We start from the raw sequence: 23,475 nt of genomic DNA, 5'->3' as shown, positions 1-23,475 counted from the left end.
ATTGAGATGAGTGTATCTTTAGTTTTTCTTTTAGGCGTTTAATGCTGATGTCGTTGAGCATGCTGCTCCTTTGAAGGAAGTCGACGAATTGGCTAGTGATCTTTGCACGGGACGAGCGGACGATGACGAGGACAAGAAAGGAATTGATCACATGGTGGAAAATCATCACAAGTGCTATGATTCTTTGTGCGCGCGAGTTGAATCGCGTAAGAAGAAGGTCGAAGATGCCGTGCCCGTTGTGGAGAAATACAATCCCGCTTTTTCGGAATTAAATGTCTGGCTCAGCGAGTTGGAACCGCAAGTGAAGGAGCTCGAACCAATAGGAATCGTTCCTGAGAAAATCAAGGAACAGTTGGACGAGCATTCGGCTATTGGCGACAAACTGAACGGTCGTAAACCCGATTTCGAGAACGTCGTGTCGTTTGGAAACGAAGTCTTGGCTATTCCGCGACCCGAAGGAGACACTGGGGCAAAGGAAGTGATTGACGAACTGACTGATTTGCAGAAGAGGTGGAATGAAGCCGTTCGCTTACTCAATGAACGCCAAGGAATTTTGACAATTTATTACACGAAGAGTCAACCGTATTATCAGATTTACATCATTCTCGAGACGTGGCTCGTCAGTGTACACGATCGAATGGCTCCACTGGAGGAGACACCAGCACCAACCACTCCCGAGGCCATTCAGGAAAACGTCGCCGTCGTTGAAGCGATTCAGCAGGAGTTCTCAGCCTACGAGCCCGAATGGGAGAAACTGAGCGAAGCAGCGGACGATTTCGCGAACAGTCGGCCAGAAGACGATCCTGTGCGAGACGAAATCAAAGGAAAAGTATCTGGACTGAATGACAAATGCAAGGAAGCAAAGTCTTCAGTTGATGACAAGGCAAAATCTCTACACGACTCGCTAGCTGACAGTCAGAAGGCAGTGGGCGATTTGGACAACGTTCTTAAGTTCGTGGAAGAGAAGCAGAAGGACATCGATTCAGCTGAACTCCCTGACGTCGAACCGGAACAGATTGAGAAACAATTGGCTGAGCATCAAGCGCTCTCTGATCTCGTGAATGACTTTGAGCCAAGAGAAAAGGAGGTAGAAGACTGCGTTGGGAAATTAGTCGAAAATGCGAAACCAGACGATCCATTGAAAGCAGAATTGGAAAAACTGCAGAGAGAATGGCCACAGTTGACCTCAGCTGTTGATGACCGCAAGGCAAAGTTGGACGACGCTCTCAAAAAAGCTCACCGATTCAAGAAAGTTCACGGCGACATGTCAGATTGGCTGGATGACACCGAGAAAGAACTCGACGCTATGGCACCCATCTCTACTCAACCAGAGAAACTTGACGAGCAAAAGGAAGCGTGCAAAGTCTTCCAGGAGAAAGTGGAAGCACAAAAACCGATGCTAGACGACGTTCATACGGCAGCAGACGAGCTTCTGAGTGATACGCCTGAAGACAGTCCCAAACGAGCGCAGATAGACTCAGCTGTGAAGGAAGACGATGACCGGTATAAGGCTCTTGAAGCGAAACTTGCAGAACGACAACATTCGTTAGACGACGGTCGCGACAAAGTAGACAGATTTGAAAAGGCCAAAGCTGCGTTTGTTCCTTGGCTGGAGGAAGCAGAAGAGAAAGCAAAAACGTTCACCGAACCAGAAGGTGAACCAGAAAAGCTGAAGCAGCAGCAGGAAGAAACGCGAGCTTTCAATAGCGAAGTAGCCACTCAGAAACCGGAGTTGGACGAAGTCATTGCCGCATGCAATGATCTTCTGTCAGATCACAGTCCAGAAGAGGAAGGCGTTCAAGAGACGCAGGACCAAGTGAAAGACTGGGTCGATCGTTACAACAATCTAACAGTTGTAGTCAAAGAACGATGGACCACTTTAATGTCAAGCATCGAAATTGCGACTCAATTCACGGAATTGTACGAAATTCTTGTGACGTACATCGTCGCCAGTGTGGCGAAAGTGAAGGAATGGCCGCCTATTGCCTTGCTATTCGAACCACTGAAACAGCAGTCAGACGATTACAAAGAATTCGAATCGGACGTCTCTGGCAAACGTCACGAAGTCGAATCTGTATTGTCCAAAGGAGAAGAGCTCGTTGCTAAGAGTAAGTCTCCAGAGGTCGAGGAGAAAATCGCCGGAATCCGCAAGCAGTGGGACGACTTGGAAGAAGAAGTAAAACAATACCGATTAAAGCTTGACGAAACATTGGAGAAATCGGAGAGATTCCAAACAGCGTACGACACATTCGACGAGTACCTCAAAGAGAAAGAAGTGGCGGTGAAAAGTCTTCCAACGGTTGGCGTTCGACCAGATGAATTGGCCAAGCAAAACGAAGAAGTGCAAATTTTCGTGACCGATTTGGAGGAGCACGAGCCAGAACTGAAAGAGTTTGACGATCTAGCAGCCGACCTTTGTGCGGGCCGTCTAGAGGACGACGAACACAAGCAGCCGATTGACGCAATGCAGAAGAACCATCACAAGCGATACAAGGCTCTTACAGTTCGCTCAGGAAAGCGTAAGAAGAACATGGCCAAAGCTTTGCCAATTGCCGAGAAATACAATCCCGCTTTTGCGGATTTGAATGTCTGGCTTGGCGAGTTGGAACCGCAAGTGAAGGAGCTTGAGCCGATAGGCATTGTTCCCGAGAAAATCAAGGAACAGTTGGACAATCATTCGGCTCTTTGCGAGAATTTGAACAGTCGTAAACCCGATTTCGAGAACGTCGTGGCTTTTGGAAACGAGCTCTTGGCCATACCGCGACCTGAAGCCGATACAGGATCAAAGGAAGTCGTCGATGAACTGACTGATTTGCAGAACAGGTGGAATGAAGTCGTTCGTCTACTCAATGAACGCCAAGGAGTCTTGACGATTTATTACACGAAGAGTCAACCGTACTATCAGATTTACGTCATTCTCGAGACGTGGCTCGTCAGTGTACACGATCGAATGGCTCCACTGGAAGAGACACCAGCACCAACCACTCCCGAGACTATTCAGGAAAAGGCTGCCGTCGTTGAGGCTATTCAACAAGAGTTTTCAGCCTACGAGCCCGAATGGGAGAAACTGAGCGCAGCAGCGGACGATTTCGCAAACAGTCGGCCAGAAGACGATCCTGTGAGAGACGAAATCAAAAGGAAAGTATCTGGACTCAATGACAAATGCAAGGAGGAGAGGTCTGCGGTCGATGACAAGGCGAAATCTCTACACGACTCGCTAGCTGACAGTCAGAAGGCAGTGGGCGATTTGGACGACGTTCTCAAGTTCGTGGAAGAGAAGCAGAAGGAAATCGATTCAGCTGAAACTCCAGACGTCGAACCGGAACAGATTGAGAAACAATTGGCTGAACATCAAGCGCTCTCCGATCTCGTTAATGACTTTGGGCCGAGAGAAAAGGAAGTGGAAGATTGCGTTGGGAAATTAGTCGAAAATGCGAAACCAGACGATCCATTGAAAGCAGAATTGGAAAAACTACAGAGAGACTGGCCTCAGTTGACTTCAGCTGTAGAAGCCCGCAAGACAAAGCTGGACGACGCTCTGGAAAAAGCTCACCGATTCAAGAAAGTTCACGGCGACATGTCAGATTGGCTGGATGACACCGAGAAAGAACTCGATGCTATGGCACCAATTTCTACTCAGCCAGAGAAACTTGACGAGCAAAAGGACGCGTGTAAAATTTTCCAGGACAAAGTGGAAGCTCAAAAGCCAGTGCTTGACGACGTTCATACAGCAGCAGACGAGCTTCTGAGTGATACGCCTGAAGACAGTCCCAAACGAGCGCAGATAGACTCAGCTGTTAAGGACGACGACGATCGCTATAAGAATCTTGAAGCGAAGCTTGCAGAACGACAACGTTCATTAGACGACGGTCGAGACAAAGTAGACAGATTTGAAAAAGCAAAGGCAGCCTTCGTTCCTTGGCTTGAAGAGGCGGAGAAAAAGGCGAAGACGTTCACCGAACCAGAAGGTGAACCAGAGAAACTGAAGCAGCAGCAGGAAGAAACGCGAGCTTTCAATAGCGAAGTAGCCACTCAGAAACCAGAATTGGACGATGTCATTGCCGCAAGTAGTGATCTTCTGTCAAATCACAGTCCAGACGAGGAAGGCGTTCAAGAGACGCAGGACCAAGTGAAGGACTGGGTCGATCGCTACAACAATCTAACAGTTGTAGTCAAAGAAAGATGGACCACTTTAATGTCGAGCATCGAAATTGCGACTCAATTCACCGATTTGTACGAAGTATTGGTGACGTACATCGTCGCTGGAGTGGCTAAAGTAAAGGAATGGCCGCCTATAGCATTGCTATTTGAACCACTGAAACAGCAAACAGACGATTTTGAAGAATTCGAATCGGACGTGTCTGGCAAACGTCACGAAGTCGAGTCTGTATTGTCCAAAGGAGAAGAGCTCGTTGCAAAGAGCAAGTCTCCAGAGGTCAAGGAGAAAATCGCCGGAATCCGCAAGCAGTGGGACGAATTGGAAGAAGAAGTAAAGCAGTATCGACTACGGCTCGACGAAACGTTGGAAAAATCGGAGAGATTCCAAACAGCCTACGAAACATTTGACGAGTACCTCAAAGGAAAAGAAGAGGCCGTGAAGAACCTTCCGACCGCGGGCATTCGACAGGACGAATTGATCAAACAGAACGAAGAAGTGCAAATGTTCACAACCGATTTGGAAGAGCACGAGCCAGAACTGAAAGAGTTGGATGATTTAGCAACCGATCTTTGTTCGGGCCGTTCAGACGACGACGAACATAAGCAACCTATCGACGTGATGCAGTCAAATCATCACACGCGATACGACGCTTTGAAACGGGTCGCAGACGACCGTAAAAAGGACGTCGAGAATGCTTTGCCAATTGCCGAGAAATACAATCCCGCTTTCTCCGAATTACATGTCTGGCTCAGCGAGTTGGAACCGCAAGTCAAGGAGCTCAAACCAATAGGAATCGTTCCCGAGAAAATCAAGGAACAGTTGGACGAGCATTCGGCTATTTGCGAGAAACTGAACAGTCGAAAGCCCGATTTTGAAAACGTCGTGTCGTCTGGAAACGAGCTCTTGGCTATTCCGCGACCCGAAGGAGACACGGGGGCAAAAGAAGTCGTCGACGAGCTAAATGATTTGCAAGACAGGTGGAATGAAGTCGTTCGCCTACTCAATGAACGCCAAGGAGTTTTGACACTGTACTACACAAAAAGTCAACCGTACTATCAGACTTACATCATACTCGAGACGTGGTTAGTCAGTGTCCATGATCGAATGGCTCCACTGGAGGAGGCACCAGCACCAACCACTCCCGAGGCTATTCAAGAAAACGTTGCCGTCGTTGAAGCAATTCAACAGGAGTTTTCAACATACGAACCCGAATGGGAGAAACTGAGCGAAGCTGCGGACGATTTCGCGAACAGTCGGCCAGAAGACGATCCTGTGCGAGACGAAATCAAAGGAAAAGTATCTGGGTTGAATGACAAATGCAAGGAGGAGAAGTCTTCGGTTGATGACAAGGCGAAATCTCTACACGACTCGCTAGCTGACAGTCAGAAAGCAGTGGGCGATTTGGACGACGTTCTTAAGTTCGTGGAAGAGAAGCAGAAGGACATCGATTCAGCTGAACTTCCCGACGTCGAACCGGAACAGATTGAGAAACAATTGGCTGAACATCAAGCGCTCTCTGATCTCGTGAATGACTTTGAGCCAAGAGAAAAGGAGGTAGAAGACTGCGTTGGAAAATTAGTTGAAAAGGCGAAACCGGATGACCCACTGAAAGCAGAATTGGAAAAACTACAGAGAGACTGGCCTCAGTTGACTTCAGCTGTAGAAGCCCGCAAGACAAAGTTGGACGACGCTCTGGAGAAAGCTCACCGATTCAAGAAAGTTCACGGCGACATGTCAGATTGGCTGGATGACACTGAGAAAGAACTCGATGCTATGGCACCAATTTCTACTCAGCCAGAGACACTTGACGAGCAAAAAGAAGCGTGCAGAGTTTTCCAGGACAAAGTGGAAGCACAAAAGCCAGTGCTAGACGACGTTCATACGGCGGCAGACGAGCTTCTGAGCGATACGCCTGAAGGCAGTCCCAAACGAACGCAGATAGACTCAGCTGTGAAGGACGACGACGATCGCTATAAGAATCTTGAAGCGAAGCTAGCAGAACGACAACGTTTATTAGACGACGGTCGAGACAAAGTAGACAGATTTGAAAAGGCCAAGGCTGCGTTTGTTCCTTGGCTTGAAGAAGCAGAAGAGAAAGCAAAGACGTTCACCGAACCAGAAGGTGAACCAGAGAAACTGAAGCAGCAGCAGGAAGAAACGCGAGCTTTCAATAGTGAAGTCGCCACTCAGAAACCAGAATTGGACGATGTCATTGCCGCAAGTAGTGATCTTCTGTCAAATCACAGTCCAGACGAGGAAGGGGTTCAAGAGACGCAGGACCAAGTGAAGGGCTGGGTCGATCGCTACAACAATCTAACAGTTGTAGTCAAAGAACGATGGACCACTTTAATGTCGAGCATCGAAATTGCGACTCAATTCACGGATTTGTACGAAGTATTGGTGACGTATATCGTCGCTGGAGTGGCTAAAGTAAAGGAATGGCCGCCAATAGCATTGCTATTCGAACCACTGAAACAGCAAACAGACGATTTCGAAGAATTCGAATCGGACGTCTCTGGCAAACGTCACGAAGTCGAATCGGTATTGTTGAAGGGAGAAGAGCTCCTTGCCAAGAGTAAGTCTCCAGAGGTCAAGGAGAAAATCGCCGGAATCCGCAAGCAGTGGGACGAATTAGAAGAAGAAGTTAAACAGTATCGTTTACGGCTTGATGAAACATTGGAAAAATCGGAGAGATTCCAAGCAGCGTACGACACACTTGACGAGTACCTCAATGAAAAAGAAGTGGCGGTAAAAAGCCTTCCAACCGTTGGCGTTCGGCCAGACGAATTGGCCAAACAGAGCGAAGAAGTGCAAATTTTCCTGACCGATTTGGAGGAGCACGAGCCAGAACTGAAAGAGTTTGACGATCTAGCAGCCGATCTTTGTGCGGGCCGTCCAGAGGACGACGAACACAAGCAGCCGATTGACGCAATGCAGAAGAACCATCACAAGCGATACAAGGCTCTAAAAGTTCGCTCAGGAAAGCGTAGGAAGAACATGGCCAAAGCTTTGCCGATCGCCGAGAAATACAATCCCGCTTTTGCGGATTTGAATGTCTGGCTCAGCGATTTGGAACCGCAAATGAAAGACCTCGAACCTATAGGCATTGTTCCAGAGAAAATCAAGGAACAGTTGGACGATCATTCGGCTCTTTGCGAGAATTTGAACAGTCGTAAACCCGATTTTGAGAACGTCGTGGCTTTTGGAAACGAACTCTTGGCTATTCCGCGACCTGAAGCCGATACAGGAACAAAGGAAGTCGTCGATGAACTGACTGATTTGCAGAACAGGTGGAATGAAGTCGTTCGTCTACTCAATGAACGCCAAGGAGTCTTGACGATTTATTACACGAAGAGTCAACCGTACTATCAGATTTACGTCATTCTCGAGACGTGGCTCGTCAGTGTACACGATCGAATGGCTCCACTGGAAGAGACACCAGCACCAACCACTCCCGAGACTATTCAGGAAAAGGCTGCCGTCGTTGAGGCTATTCAACAAGAGTTTTCAGCCTACGAGCCCGAATGGGAGAAACTGAGCGCAGCAGCGGACGATTTCGCAAACAGTCGGCCAGAAGACGATCCTGTGAGAGACGAAATCAAAGGGAAAGTATCTGGACTCAATGACAAATGCAAGGAGGAGAAGTCTGCGGTTGATGACAAGGCGAAATCTCTACACGACTCGCTAGCTGACAGTCAGAAGGCCGTGGGCGATTTGGACGACGTTCTCAAGTTCGTGGAAGAGAAGCAGAAGGAAATCGATTCAGCTGAAACTCCAGACGTCGAACCGGAACAGATTGAGAAACAATTGGCTGAACATCAAGCGCTCTCCGATCTCGTTAATGACTTTGAGCCGAGAGAAAAGGAAGTGGAAGATTGCGTTGGGAAATTAGTCGAAAATGCGAAACCAGACGATCCATTGAAAGCAGAATTGGAAAAACTACAGAGAGACTGGCCTCAGTTGACTTCAGCTGTAGAAGCCCGCAAGACAAAGCTGGACGACGCTCTGGAAAAAGCTCACCGATTCAAGAAAGTTCACGGCGACATGTCAGATTGGCTGGATGACACCGAGAAAGAACTCGACGCTATGGCACCCATCTCTACTCAGCCAGAGAAACTTGACGAGCAAAAGGAAGCGTGCAAAGTTTTCCAGGACAAAGTGGAAGCTCAAAAGCCAGTGCTTGACGATGTTCATACAGCAGCAGACGAACTTCTGAGTGATACGCCTGAAGACAGTCCCAAACGATCGCAGATAGACTCAGCTGTGAAGGAAGACGACGATCGCTATAAGGCTCTTGAAGCGAAGCTAGCAGAACGACAACGTTTATTAGACGACGGTCGAGACAAAGTAGACAGATTTGAAAAGGCCAAAGCTGCGTTTGTTCCTTGGCTTGAAGAAGCAGAAGAAAAGGCGAAGACGTTCACCGAACCAGAAGGCGAACCAGAGAAACTAAAGCAGCAGCAGGAAGAAACGCGAGCTTTCAATAGCGAAGTAGCCACTCAGAAACCGGAGCTGGACGAAGTCATTGCCGCAAGTAGTGATCTTCTGTCAAATCACAGTCCAGAAGAGGAAGGCGTTCAAGAGACGCAGGACCAAGTGAAAGACTGGGTTGATCGATATAACGGTCTAACAGTTGTAGTCAAAGAACGATGGACCACTTTAATGTCGAGCATCGAAATTGCGACTCAATTCACGGATTTGTACGAAATTCTTGTGACGTACATCGTCGCTGGAGTGGCTAAAGTAAAGGAATGGCCGCCTATCGCCTTGCTATATGAACCACTGCAACAGCAGTCGGACAATTTCAAAGAATTCGAATCAGACGTCTCTGGCAAGCGTCACGAAGTCGAGTCTGTATTGTCCAAAGGAGAAGAGCTCGTTGCAAAGAGCAAGTCTCCAGAGGTCAAGGAGAAAATCGCCGGAATCCGCAAGCAGTGGGACGAATTGGAAGAAGAAGTAAAGCAGTATCGACTACGACTCGACGAAACGTTGGAAAAGTCGGAGAGATTCCAAGCGGCATATGACACATTTGACGAGTACCTCAAAGGAAAAGAAGAGGCCGTTAAGAATCTTCCGACTGCAGGCATTCGACCAGACGAATTGATGAAACAGAACGAAGAAGTGCAAATGTTCACAACCGATTTGGAAGAGCACGAGCCAGAGCTGAAAGAAATCGACGATCTGGCGGCCGATCTTTGTTCGGGCCGCTCGGACGACGATGAGCATAAGCAGCCAATCGAAGTGATGCAGTCGAATCATCACACACGATACGACGCTTTGAAACGGGTCGCAGACGACCGTAAAAAGAAAATCGAGAAGGCTTTGCCACTTGCCGAGAAATACAATCCCGTTTTCTCAGAATTGAATGTCTGGCTCAGCGAGTTGGAACCACAAGTGAAGGAGCTCGAACCAATAGGCATTGTTCCTGAGAAAATCAAGGAACAGTTGGACGAGCATTCGGCTCTTTGCGAGCAATTGAACGGTCGTAAACCCGATTTTGAGAACGTCGTGTCGTCTGGAAACGAGCTCTTGGCCATACCGCGACCCGAAGGAGATAGTGGGGCAAAGGAAGTCGTTGACGAACTGACTGATTTGCAGAACAGGTGGAATGAAGTCGTTCGCCTACTCAATGAACGCCAAGGAATCTTGACAATTTATTACACGAAGAGTCAACCGTACTATCAGATTTTCGTCATTCTTGAGACGTGGCTCGTCAGTGTACACGATCGAATGGCTCCACTGGAAGAAGCCTCAGCACCAACCACTCCCGAGGCTATTCAAGAAAACGTTGCTGTGGTTGAAGCGATTCAGCAGGAGTTTTCAGCTTACGAACCCGAATGGGAGAAACTGAGTGAAGCAGCAGACGATTTTGCAAACAGTCGGCCAGAAGACGATCCTGTGCGAGACGAAATCAAAGGAAGAGTATCTGGACTCAATGACAAATGCAAGGAGGAGAAGTCTTCGGTTGATGACAAGGCGAAATCTCTACACGACTCGCTAGCTGACAGTCAGAAAGCAGTGGGCGATTTGGACGACGTTCTCAAGTTCGTGGAAGAGAAGCAGAAAGAAGTTGATTCAGCTGAAGCTCCAGACGTCGAACCGGAACAGATTGAGAAACAATTGGCTGAGCATCAAGCGCTCTCTGATCTCGTGAATGACTTTGAGCCGAGAGAAAAGGAAGTAGAAGATTGCGTTGGAAAATTAGTTGAAGATGCGAAACCAGACGATCCATTGAAAGCAGAATTGGAAAAACTACAGAGAGAATGGCCACAGTTGACTTCATCTGTAGCAGCCCGCAAGACAAAGTTAGACGACGCTCTGGACAAAGCTCATCGATTCAAGAAAGTTCACGGCGACATGTCAGATTGGCTGGATGACACCGAGAAAGAACTCGATGCTATGGCACCCATCTCTACTCGGCCAGAGAAACTTGACGAGCAAAAGGAAGCGTGCAAAGTTTTCCAGGACAAAGTGGAAGCACAAAAGCCGGTGCTAGACGACGTTCATACGGCGGCAGACGAGCTTCTGAGCGATACGCCTGAAGACAGTCCCAAACGAACACAGATAGACTCAGCTGTGAAGGAAGACGACGATCGCTATAAGAATCTGGAAACGAAGCTAGCAGAACGACAACGTTCATTAGACGACGGTCGAGACAAAGTAGACAGATTTGAAAAGGCCAAAGCAGCCTTCGTTCCTTGGCTCGAGGAAGCAGAAGAGAAAGCAAAGACGTTCACCGAACCAGAAGGCGAACCAGAAAAGCTGAAGCAGCAGCAGGAAGAAACGCGAGCTTTCAATAGCGAAGTCGCCACTCAGAAACCGGAGCTAGACGAAGTCATTGCCGCATGCAATGATCTTCTGTCAGATCACAGTCCAGAAGAGGAAGGGGTTCAAGAGACGCAGGACCAAGTGAAAGATTGGGTCGATCGTTACAACAATCTAACAGTTGTAGTCAAAGAACGATGGACGATTTTAATGTCAAGCATCGAAATTGCGACTCAATTCACGGATTTGTACGAAGTATTGGTGACGTACATTGTCGCTGGCGTGGCGAAAGTGAAGGAATGGCCGCCTATCGCCTTGCTATTCGAACCACTGAAACAGCAGTCAGACGATTACAAAGAATTCGAATCGGACGTCTCTGGCAAACGTCACGAAGTCGAGTCTGTATTGTCCAAAGGAGAAGAGCTCGTTGCCAAGAGCAAATCTCCAGAAGTTGAAGAAAAAATCGCCGGAATCCGCAAGCAGTGGGACGAATTGGAAGAAGAAGTGAAACAATACCGATCAAAGCTCGACGAAACATTGGAAAAATCGGAGCGATTCCAAACAGCCTACGACACGTTCAACGAGTACTTGGAAGCAAAAGAGCGCGACGCGAAAAACCTACCATCGGTTGGCGTTCGACCAGACGAAGTAGAAAAACAGTGCGAAGAAGTGAAGACCTTTGTGGCAGAGCTTCTCGAACACGAGCCAGAATTGAAGCAGTTCGACGATCTAGCAACCGATCTTTGCTCGGGACGCGCCGACGACGACGAGCACAAAAAACCAATCGACATAATGCGATCGAATCATCACAAGCGATACGACTCGTTGAAGAAACGCGTTACTAAGAAACAAGCGACGTTCGAGAATGCCGTGCCGATCGTCGCCAAGTACGACGTCGCTTTCGCCGAGTTGAACGCCTGGCTTAACGACTTGGAACCGATCGTCAAAAATCTTCCGCCGATCGGCGTCGTGCCGGAGAACCTCCAGCGGGAAATCGACGAACACAAGGCGCTCTGCGATCGTCTCAACGGTCGCAAACCGGACTTCGACAACGTCGTCGCGTGCGGCAACGAACTGCTCGCGATTCCGCGACGCAAAAACGATCCGAACGTGAAGACGATCGTCGACGAGTTGTCGAATCTTCAGGATCGCTGGAACGAAGTCGTTCGTCTGTTGAACGAGCGACAGGGCGTTCTCGGCGTTTGCTTCAACAAAAGCCAAATCTTCTACAACGTCGTCGTGGTGATCGAGACGTGGCTCGTTCGCGTCGACGAGCGACTTCGGCCGGAGAAGACGACACCCGCCGCTTCGAATCCAACGGCAATTCAGGGAGAAATCGCAACAGTCGAGGTAAGGTGTTCAATAAATAATAATTAAAATACGCTTCATTATTTAAATTCATAGGCTATTCAAAATGAGTTTGCTACCTACGAACCTCAGCTCCAAGAGATGTCCGAAGCAGCGGCGGAGTTTCTTGCTAGTCGCCCCGAAGACGACGCCGGACGAGAGGAGATCGAAAAGCGAGCGTCGAACGTGCGGGATAATTTCAAGGACGCTAAGAACCGAGTCGACGACCGACTGTCGACGCTCACGCTGGCGTTGGAAGGAAGTCAGAAGGCTGCCGGCGACGTAGACGACGTATTGGCGTGGATAAAGGCCAAACAGGACGAAATCGACGCTGCCGAAGCGCCTCACGTAGAACCAGAGAAAGTCGAAGAACAACTAAAAGAACATCAGGTGAGATAAAAATATTTTATTATGTAAAAAGGTAGACAAGACTTATGTTCTTCTTTTCAGCCGTTTGCTGACGATTTGAAGGCCTATAAACCGACCGTAGACGAAGTGCGGGGATCCGTAGGAAAACTAGTCGACGAAGCGGAGCCGGACGATCCTCTCAAAGTCGATTTGGAGCGTCTGAACGTCGCTTGGGACGCGTTAGAGTCGTCGTCGAACGATCGCAAGCGCGCGTTGGAGGACGGACTCGATAAAGCGCGTCGCTACAAGAGACTCCGCGACGAGACGAACGATTGGTTGACCGACGCCGAAGCGGAACTCGAAAAACATTCCGGCATCGTTCCGTTGCAGCGAGACGCTTTGAACGACGAGATCGCGTTCTGCGACGCGTTTAGGGAGAAAGTCGAAGCGCAGAAACCCGTCCTCGACGACGTTCATCGAGCCGCCGACGATCTTACGTCTCCTCGTCCCGAAGACGATTCCGAGCGACGAGACGTCGATTCTCAAGTGAAGGAATTGGACGAGAGATACGATAAACTTTCGGCTGGAGTCGGCGTTCGTCTCGCCGCGCTGCGAGACGGTCTCGACAAAACGGGCGATTTTGATAAAGCGAGGGAGAAATTCGTTCCGTGGTTGGACGAAGCGGAGCGACGATTCGCCGAGCTCGGCGACGTCGACGCCAATCCGGATCGACTGAAAGAACAGCAGGACGAAACTCAGGTAAAACATCAAACGAAACTCCAAACAAAATTCTATATTCTATTTTAATTAGAAATTCAACGAGGAAGTCTCAACTCAGAAACCGATGCTAGACGACTTGGAAACGGCGTTCGGCGCGTTGGCGGCGACTCGCGATCCGGACGAAATGAAGCCGCTTCGAGGCGAAGTCGACTCCTGGATACAACGCTACGATCGTCTCGTCATTCTAATCAAAGAACGTTGGAGTCTTCTCATGTCGAATCTCACGACGGCGACTCAATTCAACGAGCTCTATCAAGTTCTCGTCACCTACATCGTCGCTGGCGTCGTCAAAGTGAAAGAGTGGCCCGTCATCGGTCTCCTGCCTGACGTCATTCGACAGCAAATCAATTCGTTCGAAGAATTCGAGTCCGAAATCGCCGGCAAGCGACACGAAGTCGAATCGGTCTTGGCGAAAGGCGACGAGCTTTTGTCGAAGAGTCCGACGCCGTCGGAGGACGTCAAAGCGAAATTAGACGGCGTGAGGAAACAGTGGGACGATTTGGAAAAGGAATCGGACGCCTATCGTTCTCAACTCGACTCGACAATGGAAAAAGCGGAGAAATTCAAAGGGAGTCACGACGCGTTCGGCGCCTATCTCAAGGAGAAAGAAGTGGACGTGAAAAAGCTTCCCGCCGTCGGCGTTCGTCTCGAGCCGGTCACCGAACAATTGGACGGCGTCAACGTTCTCGCCGCCGATCTCGTCGAAAGCGAGCCGCGTTTTGCGGAGATGGAACGTCTCGCCGTCGATTTGTGTGCCGATCGGGCGGACGACGACGTTCACAAGCGGGAAATCGACGCGATGGTGGCGAACTATCGAAAGCGATACGGCACGTTTAAGACGCGAGTCGGTAAGAAGAAGAAGACGTTGGAGAAAGCGATGCCCGTCGTCGGCGAGTATAACGTCGCTTTGGACGAGTTGCGCGTGTGGCTCGCCGAGTTGGAGCCGCGAGTCAAGGAACTCGGCCCCATCGGCATCAAACCGGATGAAATACAGAAACAAATTGACGAACATAAGGTATATATATATATCGAAGTTTCCTTTGTATTTTTTATGTCTACGTTTTCTTTCTAGGTCTTATGCGATAGATTGAACGGTCGAAAGCCCGATTTCGATAAGGTCGTGAGACTCGGCAACGACGTTCTCTCCATTCCTCGTCCCGCCGAGAACGCCGGCGTTCGCGAAGTGATGACCGAGCTCTCGCAACTTCAAGATCTCTGGAACGAGCTCGTTCGACTCTTGAACGAACGACAGGGACAGCTGACGTCGTTTTTCACCAAAAGCCAGCTCTATTATCATCCGCTATCCGCCGTCGAAACGTGGCTAGGCGAAGTGGAGAAACGGTTGGAGCCGTTGGAATCAACTGCTGTTACTCCAGCGGCAATACAACACCAAGCAGCCGTGGCTGAAGTGCGAATAAACGATCCCTAAATAAGATGGTTTTTTAAAAGGGTTTTCTTTAGGCTGTTGGAGAAGAGCTCAAATTGAATGAGCCGAAGATCGACGAAATTGTCAAAGCGGCTGACGACTTCACCGAAGATCGGCCCAAAGACGATCCCGCTCGCGACGAAATAGCGAGTCAAGTGGCGTCGATTCGCGACAAATTCGACGCATTTAAGGCGAAGGCAAAAAGCAAAGCGGACGATCTCGAAAACTCCCTGGGACGAGCGCGCGATTTCCAAGCGACGATGAACGACTTGGTCGTCCGATTGCGAGCAATCGAAGCGAAAGCGGACCGACTCGAACGCTACTACGTCGACGTGGAGAAAATCAAGCAAACAGAGACGGAAATCGAGACGAACGTCAAGAGCGATTTACACGCGCTCCAGCCGGACTACGAGTCGATTTTACGCGTCGCCGAAGAGCTGAAAGACGGTAAAACGAACGAGGAAAAATCGGCCGTCGACGAACGACTCGAGCCCGTGCTGTCGGCGTGGGAAAGCGCTACGACGAAAGTCGATGGCCTAGGCGACGAAATCGAAGGAGCGCTCAGCCGAGCGGAGGACTTCCACGCGCGCGTCGACGAAGTCGTCGCGTGGATCGGCGGCAAATCAATAGAACTTGATAGCGCTTCACCCGTGAAGGCGACTCCGAGCGCCGTCAAAGAGCAAATCGAATCGCATCGACCCGTTCTCAAAGCCGTTCACGTCTATCGAGGCGACGTCGATCAATTTCGTCGCGACGTCGGCGAATTCGCTCAACGAATTCCCGCCGATCATCCCGATCGTCGACTTCTCGACGACGCGTGGGCGAAAGTCGAGAAGGCGTACGGCGACGTCGAAACGGCGTCGACGACGCGACAAAGCGACTTAAATCGCGGCTTGACGCGAGCGGAGAAATTCCAATCCGACGGCAGCACGCTTCTTCTCTGGTTGTCGTCGACGAGCATTGACATCGATTCGCTCCAGTGCACGCTCGACGAACCGGAATCGGTGAAAACGGCGACGTCAAAGGCGCGAGAAATTCAAGACGACATCGATCGGCACGGCGACGCGGTCAAGTCGCTTTCGTCGCAGATTCCCGTCTTGACGGAACGTCTCCCCGAAGATGAGCCGTCGAAGGCCGTCGTCGTCGAACGCGAGCAGACGGTCGTGGATCGGTATAATAAGTTGAGACCGATCGTGAAGGAGAGGATTCGTTTGTACGGCGACGTTTTGTTGCCCAAAGCCGAGGCGTTTCGATCGGGTGTCGGCGAGTTGAAGCCGTGGCTCGGCGAAAAGGAAGCGTCGTTGGGTCGACTGGGAAGAAAACCGGCCGACGCGGACGCTATAAAAGCGCAGAAAGACGAAATTAAGGTTTGTAGGGTAAAGGGGAAGTATCTATTATCGTCATTTTCCTTTTTTTTGTAGAAATTGCTTGCTGATTTGGACAAAGGTGAACCGAAGCTCGCCAAGTTGGAAACGATTGTAGACGAAGTGAGCGACGCTCTCGACGACGACAATCTCGTCAAAACGGCGAAAATCGAATGCGAGGACCTTCGTCGCGCCTTCAATCATCTCAAAGACGCAATCCGAGCCAAAGAGGCAGCTCTCGACGCCGCCTTGGGACAGGTGGAGGGATTCTCTTCGGGAATTGAAAGTTTGATCGATAGTCTCAAGTCGACGGGCGACGCCGTGGCGGCGCTCGAACCGGCGGCTCCGACGCCGGAAGCGGTACGAGATAACCAAAATCGTCTCAAGGAGCTGAACGGAAAGTTGGATAATTTGAAACCGAGCTACGAATCCGTTCTCAAAGCGGCCGAAGATTTGAAAGCGACGTGCAGTCCCGACGACGCGGCGGCTATCGCTGAGAAGACCGGCGCTTTAGTGCGTTTGGTCGAAAGCGTTAGGGAACAGGTTGACGATAAGGAGAAGAAAATGGCTGAAGGGCTGAAACGATCGGAAGCGTTTGCTGGCTTGTTGGACGAGCTGAGGCCGTGGATACACGAGAGACAGGAGAGACTGGATAAGGCGTACCCTGTAATGGCTACGCCCGATACGGTGAAGAAACAGATCGACGTTCACACGGTAAAACATATTGATACTATAATAAGATTTTTTTAAGTTTTGGTTTTGTTGCAGCCTCTGTGTGCCGAAGTTGATCGGTTCCAAGATAAGGTTGGCGATCTCGAGACGGCAGCCAATTCTTTACTCGAGCTCATCCCCGACGAAAGTGCCGGTGTGAATGCGGTGAAAAGTCAGGTCGCTGATACGAAGGAGAAATACGATCGCCTAACGACGTCGGCTCACGAGCGAGAGACGAACCTAAAGGACGGGCTGGCGAGCGCGGAACAATTCCAAGACGATCACGGTAGACTCGCCACGTGGATTGGCGACGCGGAGAAGCAAATAGCGGCGTTGGGAAAAGTCCCAGCGAAACCCGAAGTCATAGAGAAGAAAACGGAACAAGTCCAAGTGAGGCGAATTGAGAAAGGAGGGGGGCCCCCCTCTCACGAATAATATATTTAGGCACTTCAAGAAGATATTGATGGGCATCAATCGGCCGTTGAGTCGGTGTCTGCTCAAGCGGCCCGTCTCGGTTCCGGCTTGCCAGTGGAAGATGATAGCCGAAGGGAAGTGACGGCGGCGGCGGAAGACGATACGGAGCGATACGAAAAGTTGAAGGCTCGCTTGGGTACGTACGCGAAGAAATTGGACCGAGTACGACCCAAAGCTGAGAAGGTGAGAAAATAGAAGTTTGACGATAGTTCTCCGTTGACTGTTTGTGGTAACAGGTACAGTCTCGACTATCCGAATTAAAGCAGAGTCTTCCTCTACTCACGAGCAGTTTGGCTGGGCGTACTGCCGTGCCGATTGAACCCGAGGCGATTAAAGAGGAGCAGGAAGCCGTTATGGTATTTTGGAACGTTTTTTCTGCCCTTTCGTTTGAGGTTTTTTTCGTTTTTTTTAGGCTATTGCGTCAGATCTCGAGAGCTACGCGCCCATGTTCGATTCTCTTCAGGAAGATTTGGGCGCTTTGAAGGGCGATCTCGACGACGATGACGACGGTGACGACACGACGGATCTCGCGCAGGAAGCAGCCGAAGTTGACGGCCTTTTGAGTTCGAGCAAAGGCGACGTTCAAGCCAAATTACAGGCAAGATAAAGAAGAAATTCTCCTGTAAAATCCCTATTATTATGTCTTTTCTATAGGGGCTCTTGGATGCTTTAAAACGCGCCGAAGGTTTCAACGCCACTCTAGCGGACTTCAACGACGAAATCGGCAAAGCGGAGGAGAAATTCGCCAAAGTAGATCACCCAATTCCAATTCATCCTTCAGAAGCTGATCACGTCGTCGAAAAAGCCAAAGTAAGATATCCCAGTACTAATTTCTGAAATTTTATTCCCTCGCTTCGTGTAGGAGTTGCGCTCCGAAGTCGCCTCCTTGAAGCCTCGCTACGACGCCGTTCTGAAGCAGACTGACGACGTTAAGGCGAAATGCGGTCCATCGGAAGCGGCGGCAATCGACGCTCGAGTCTCCGAACTGTCGTCGCGCTGGAACGCTCTCAACGACGGCGTCGAAAAGATCGTGCCCGTCTTGGAAATCGGCGCGACGAAAGTGAAAGAGTTCGACGACGCGGCGAGCGAAGTGGAGCCGTGGATTCTCGCTCGACTACGCGTCGTCAAATCGCCGTTGTTGCTGAGAGCGATACCCGACGGCGTAAAGGAACAGATATCTAAACATAAGGACTTTGTGGCGGCGGTCGAAGCGAAGAGACCTGCCGTTGAAGAATTAGTGAAAATCGAGAAGGATTTGAAGACGCATTGCAGTCCTGAAGACGGCGCCGCTTTGGACGATCGTCTCGGTCGCTTGCAGTCGCAGTGGGACGATCTGATTGGATTTTGCGCGGAGAGAGAGCACGCGCTCGACGACGGATTGCAACAGGCGGTGAAGTTCGAATCGACGTGGAAATCGACGATGGAAGCGATAGGAGAGAGGGATAGGGTCGCGAAAGCGATTAAGCCAATTGGACACGATCGCGATGCCGTCTCAAAGCAACTGGAGGACATAGAAGTGAGAAAGATGGGACAATGACGCGAGGCTCTTGTCTAATTTTCTTTTTGTGCGTTCCTAGGAATTTAGGGAGTCGCTGCAGCCTATACAGGCGAACATAACGATGTTGTTTGGAGACGGGCAGCATCTGATTGATACGTGCGATAAACAGGATTCGCCGGTGATAGAAGACGAGTTGTCGAAGCTGCGAGGACGCTGGGAATTCCTAGTCAAATTCGCGAAAGATCGAAGTCAAAATCTCGAAGATGCTATGATACAGGCAAGGAGGAAATCAATATATACGTGTACCTATTTACTGTACATTTCTTTTTTAGCTTGGTCAGTTCAAGGATATGGTTGGGGGACTTCTCGCTTGGCTCGCTGAAGCCGAATCGTCGCTTCAGACGGCCGAGCAACAACCCGTCGGAATCGAACCGAAGAAAATCAAAGCTGAAATAGCAGAAACTCAAGTACGAAAAATTTGTCTTAGTATATCCCCAACATGTGAATTTCTTTTTTATAGACGTTAGAAAAGGACGTCAACGATCACGAAAATCGCGTCAAGTCAGCAAACGAAGTCGCCGATCAGCTTCTTCGTCAGGGCGGCGCCGAAGCGGGCGACGACGAAATGGCGAAAGAATTGCGCACCGTCAATCAGCGCTACGGCGCTCTCCGAACGGGCATCGTCGCTCGATTGGATCGTCTCAAGAGAGGCCTCGTCGTCGCCGAAGACTACGAAACGAACGCCGAAGCCGTCGTCGATTCGCTAAAAGATCTCGAAGCCGATCGCGACATGAGCGAAGCTCCCGGCGGACTGCCGGAGACGTGCAAGGAACAACGGGCGAAGTTGGAAAACGTTCGCGAGCGTATTGGAGCGCTGGGCGCGCGACTGGAGCAGATCGTCGCGCTGACCGTCGAACTGCGTCAACAGGCGGCGCCGGACGACGTCGACGCGTTGAATTTGCGAGTGAGCGAGACGAAACGACGCGCGAAGGAAGTGCAATCGAGCGCCGATAAACGACAGGCGGAGTTGGATCACGCGCTCGAGACGGCCGAAGAATTTCAAACGGGAGTCGGCGAGACGTTCGCCTGGCTCGGCGTTCTCGAGGAGAAAATTTCCGCGGCGGATCCGGTCGCCTCCGAAGTGCAGCACGTGCGAGAGCAATTGGAACGGCATCGCGAGTTTCAGCACTTACTCGGTCCGCGTCAAGCGGACGTCGACGGAATCAACGACGAGGGAATCGCCATCGTTAAAGTGTGCCTCGGTCGAGATCGACCGAAGATCAATGATCAATTGGCGGAGATTAATCGACGCTGGGCGGCGCTCTGTCACGATTCGGTGCAGAGACAGCAGCGCTTGGAGGAAGCGCTTCTCGCTTCGGGGCAATATCAAGCGGCGTTTGACGGACTCTTGGAGTGGGTCGTCGGCGCGGAGAAGACGCTCAGCGAAGCCGAGCCGACAACGGGAGACGTGGAGAGACTAAAGCTTCTACTCGGAAAACACAAGGTAAAAAAATTATCTCTTATTTATGTATTTATTATAACATATATATTAGACTTTTGTAAAAACTGTTCACGGACGCCGACCGACGTACGAATCCGTCATAAAAGCCGGCACTCTTCTCGTCTCGCACAGCAGCCCTGACGACGCCGCTTCGCTCAAGTTGTCCCTAGGCGATCTCAATCGACGATGGGAGGCTCTGCTCGTCGCCTGCACGACGCGCGGAAAGCGTCTCGAAGACGCCCTTCGACACGCGATGCGTTTCCGAGCGATGCTCAAGCCGCTTCTCGTCTGGATCGCGCAAGTGCAGCCGACCGTCAAAGCCGGCCAGCTGGTGTACGGCGACGTGAAAACGGTACACGTTCTGCGAACGAAACACGGCGCATTGGAAGGAGAAATCAAGACTCGCCAGGGCGACGTCGACGGCGTGCTGACGCTCGGTCGTCAACTCGGTGGCGAAGTCTTCGACGACGGCACGGAAGTCGAAGCGGATTTGGAGCAGTTGGAGAGCCAATGGGCAATTCTTAAGGAATCGTCGATCGCCTACGGCGAAGAGTTAGCCGTCGCCGGCGGCGTGGCGAACGATTTCGAAAGCGAGCACACGTCGCTGATGAAAGATCTCGTCGAGCTCGACGTCGAGTTGTCGCACGCCGGCGAAGTGTCCGACACCGATTTGGCGAAAGTGGAGAATCAGGAGACGAAGCACAAGGACTTTCATCGGCGCTTCGAAGCGATGGGCGTCCGCAACGCGAACGTCAAAACGACCGGAGCTCGCATCTTGGAGCGATGTCATCCGAAGGCGATTCGACCCGTTCGCCTGCGACTCGGCGACTTGGACGCGCGCTGGAAAGCGCTGCGCGATCGATCTGTCGATCGACAGCGCTTGATCGACGACTGTTTGATCCTCTTACGCGGTCTCCAGACGGCAATCGACGAGATGACCGTCTGGTTGACGGAAGCGGAGGGCACCGTCGGCGGATACGAAGTGAAGCCGGTGCCGACCGACGCGACGGAAATTGAGAGACTGATCGTCGAGATCGAAGCGTTTCAGAAGAGAATGGCTCTTTATCAACCGAAAATCGCCGCTCTCATGAAGTATTTGTCGTCGCCGCGACGTCGCGGGAGTCGAGGCCGTGTCGAGGCGGGGAGGAGTCATCAGGTGGCTATAACGGCGTTGAATCGGCGCTGGCAAGCGCTGTGGCTTCGCGTGCTTGAACGAATACAGTCTCTCCAAGGACAACTCGAAAAAGCGAGATTGGTAAGAGAGGGGAAATTTCCAGGGGAGTTTCTTTTTCTACTGAGACTCGTTTTAGGCTCGAATTGTCACCGATTTTGATTTTGATTTGTGGCGGAAGCGCTTCGTCGAGTGGATGGACCTGAAAAAAGTTCGCGTCATTGACATTTTTAGGAAATTTGACGTCAACGGCGACGGACAGCTAAGTCACGACGAATTCGTCGATGGAATAATCGGAACAAGTACGTAGCATTTGAATTAAATTGAAGCGTTTTTCCAACGTTTGTCTTCTTCTCAAGGATTCAAGTCGCACCGTGCCGAGTTGGCGAAAGTCGCGGCTATGTTCGATCAAGATGGAAACGGCTACGTGGACTACAGAGAGTTTGCTAGTCGACTAAGACCGCATCGAATTCAACACCACCCCAAGGGACCTCGAACAGATTCGCAGAAAATCGAAGACGAGGTACAAACAGTCTTCTAAATTTATTTGTTTATTTTTATATTTCTATTCTCCCCCCTAGCTCGATCGTATTATGACGCAGTTCTCTTTCGGCAAAGAGTTCAAGTACACACGAGTCGGAGACGGAAGATATAGGGTAAGTAGGAAAATGTACGCCGAGTTCGTTCCTATAAACTCTTTTTTCCCCTAGTTCGGAGACTCGCAAAAGATCTACATGATACGCGTCCTCCGAAGCACGATCATGGTTCGCGTCGGCGGCGGATGGATGAAACTCGACGAATTTTTCAAGTACTACGACCCAGCAAAAGGTAAAAAATATTATTATATATAAACAATTTTTTTCTGATTAAAGTATTTATTCCAGCTGCCGGTCGCACGAACCTCGAGCTCCGCTCGATGCTTCGCGAGCCGCACAAGCACGTCGGCATTCACTCGATGGGCGCGCGAACGAAACAGCAAACGGCGTTGGCGGCGAAAAATCGCGACACGCTCGCCGCGGCGGCGCGCGACAAGGACGCCGAAGTGACGACTCGCACGCTGGCGAGCGGCCGCACGGAGACGGTCGTCACGAAACGAAAGGAAATCGTCGCCGGCGAAGCGGTGCCGCACGTCGTCGAAGGAGTCGAGCATTCCGGTCAGCTGTCGAAATCGCGGAAAATTCGAAAGCAGACCGGCGCGACGGTGACGAAAACGACGACGCATACGGTCGTACGGCATCCCGTCGTCGAACGGAAAACGATCATGGTGCGGGAAAGATCGCCGGAGACGGAAAGTCCGCCGCCCACGACGACGACGACGACGAAAACGAGAGGCGGCGTCGTCGTACGGCGGACCGTCATTCGCGACGACTCGCCGACGGAAGTCGACGGGAAGACGATTGTGCATCAGAAGAAAACGGTCGTCAAGAAGACGATTGTTCACGATTCGTCGCCGGTTGAGGTCGGCGGGTCGACGAAGACGATCGTTACGCGACGCGGTCCCGTCGTGAAGACGATTATTCGGAAGGGAGAGACGTTGGATGACGATGAGGATGAGACGTCGCGGGAGGCGACGGCGACGGCGACTGCGAAGGCGAACGGGAAATCGACTACTGTGACGTCGAAAACGAGTCGATCTCATGGAGGAAAAACGACGACTACGACGACTACGACGGTCAGGAAAACGTCTGGTGGTCCTAAATCGCACCTTCCTGTTAGATCTCCTTCTGGTAAAGGGCCAAAGGCAGAAGAAAAGTAGGTTAGTGCAGAACTAAGCTCAATGGTTTGAAAATGGAATTTTTTGTCTCTGGACGTTTTTTTGGTGTTTGTATTGTTTTTCAGTGATTGCGGTTTTGTTGAGTGTTTATTTCTTGTTAACTTCACGAATTACACGTCATCTGTATGGCCCAACCTATTGAGGTTAGCGTGCGTCC

The 23,475-nt window shown here is 50.6% G+C and overlaps 1 protein-coding gene across 1 annotated transcript in view; it reads left to right on the top strand.

Moving 5' to 3' along the window:
- LOC136197400 (nesprin-1-like) overlaps positions 1-23,452 on the top strand; it is a 30,694-nt gene extending 7,242 nt beyond the window's left edge. Inside the window, exons 16-37 of the mRNA XM_065987155.1 lie at positions 35-12,274; positions 12,329-12,661; positions 12,722-13,378; positions 13,431-14,414; positions 14,472-14,807; positions 14,861-16,192; positions 16,247-16,903; positions 16,958-17,290; positions 17,345-17,557; positions 17,611-17,730; positions 17,787-17,972; positions 18,029-18,184; positions 18,237-18,890; positions 18,952-19,149; positions 19,205-19,339; positions 19,393-20,376; positions 20,426-21,628; positions 21,684-21,846; positions 21,904-22,067; positions 22,126-22,200; positions 22,255-22,372; positions 22,429-23,452. Coding sequence (XP_065843227.1) covers positions 35-12,274; positions 12,329-12,661; positions 12,722-13,378; positions 13,431-14,414; positions 14,472-14,807; positions 14,861-16,192; positions 16,247-16,903; positions 16,958-17,290; positions 17,345-17,557; positions 17,611-17,730; positions 17,787-17,972; positions 18,029-18,184; positions 18,237-18,890; positions 18,952-19,149; positions 19,205-19,339; positions 19,393-20,376; positions 20,426-21,628; positions 21,684-21,846; positions 21,904-22,067; positions 22,126-22,200; positions 22,255-22,372; positions 22,429-23,300 — 22,113 coding nt within the window. The 3' untranslated portion in view covers positions 23,301-23,452. The remainder of the gene's footprint in view (positions 1-34; positions 12,275-12,328; positions 12,662-12,721; positions 13,379-13,430; positions 14,415-14,471; positions 14,808-14,860; positions 16,193-16,246; positions 16,904-16,957; positions 17,291-17,344; positions 17,558-17,610; positions 17,731-17,786; positions 17,973-18,028; positions 18,185-18,236; positions 18,891-18,951; positions 19,150-19,204; positions 19,340-19,392; positions 20,377-20,425; positions 21,629-21,683; positions 21,847-21,903; positions 22,068-22,125; positions 22,201-22,254; positions 22,373-22,428) is intronic.
- The last annotated feature ends 23 nt before the right edge of the window (positions 23,453-23,475 follow it).

This window comes from Oscarella lobularis, chromosome 17 (assembly GCF_947507565.1).
Source record: "Oscarella lobularis chromosome 17, ooOscLobu1.1, whole genome shotgun sequence".
NCBI lineage: Eukaryota > Metazoa > Porifera > Homoscleromorpha > Homosclerophorida > Oscarellidae > Oscarella > Oscarella lobularis.
Note: the sequence above shows the minus strand (reverse complement) of the source record. Positions and strands in the feature narration are given on the sequence as shown.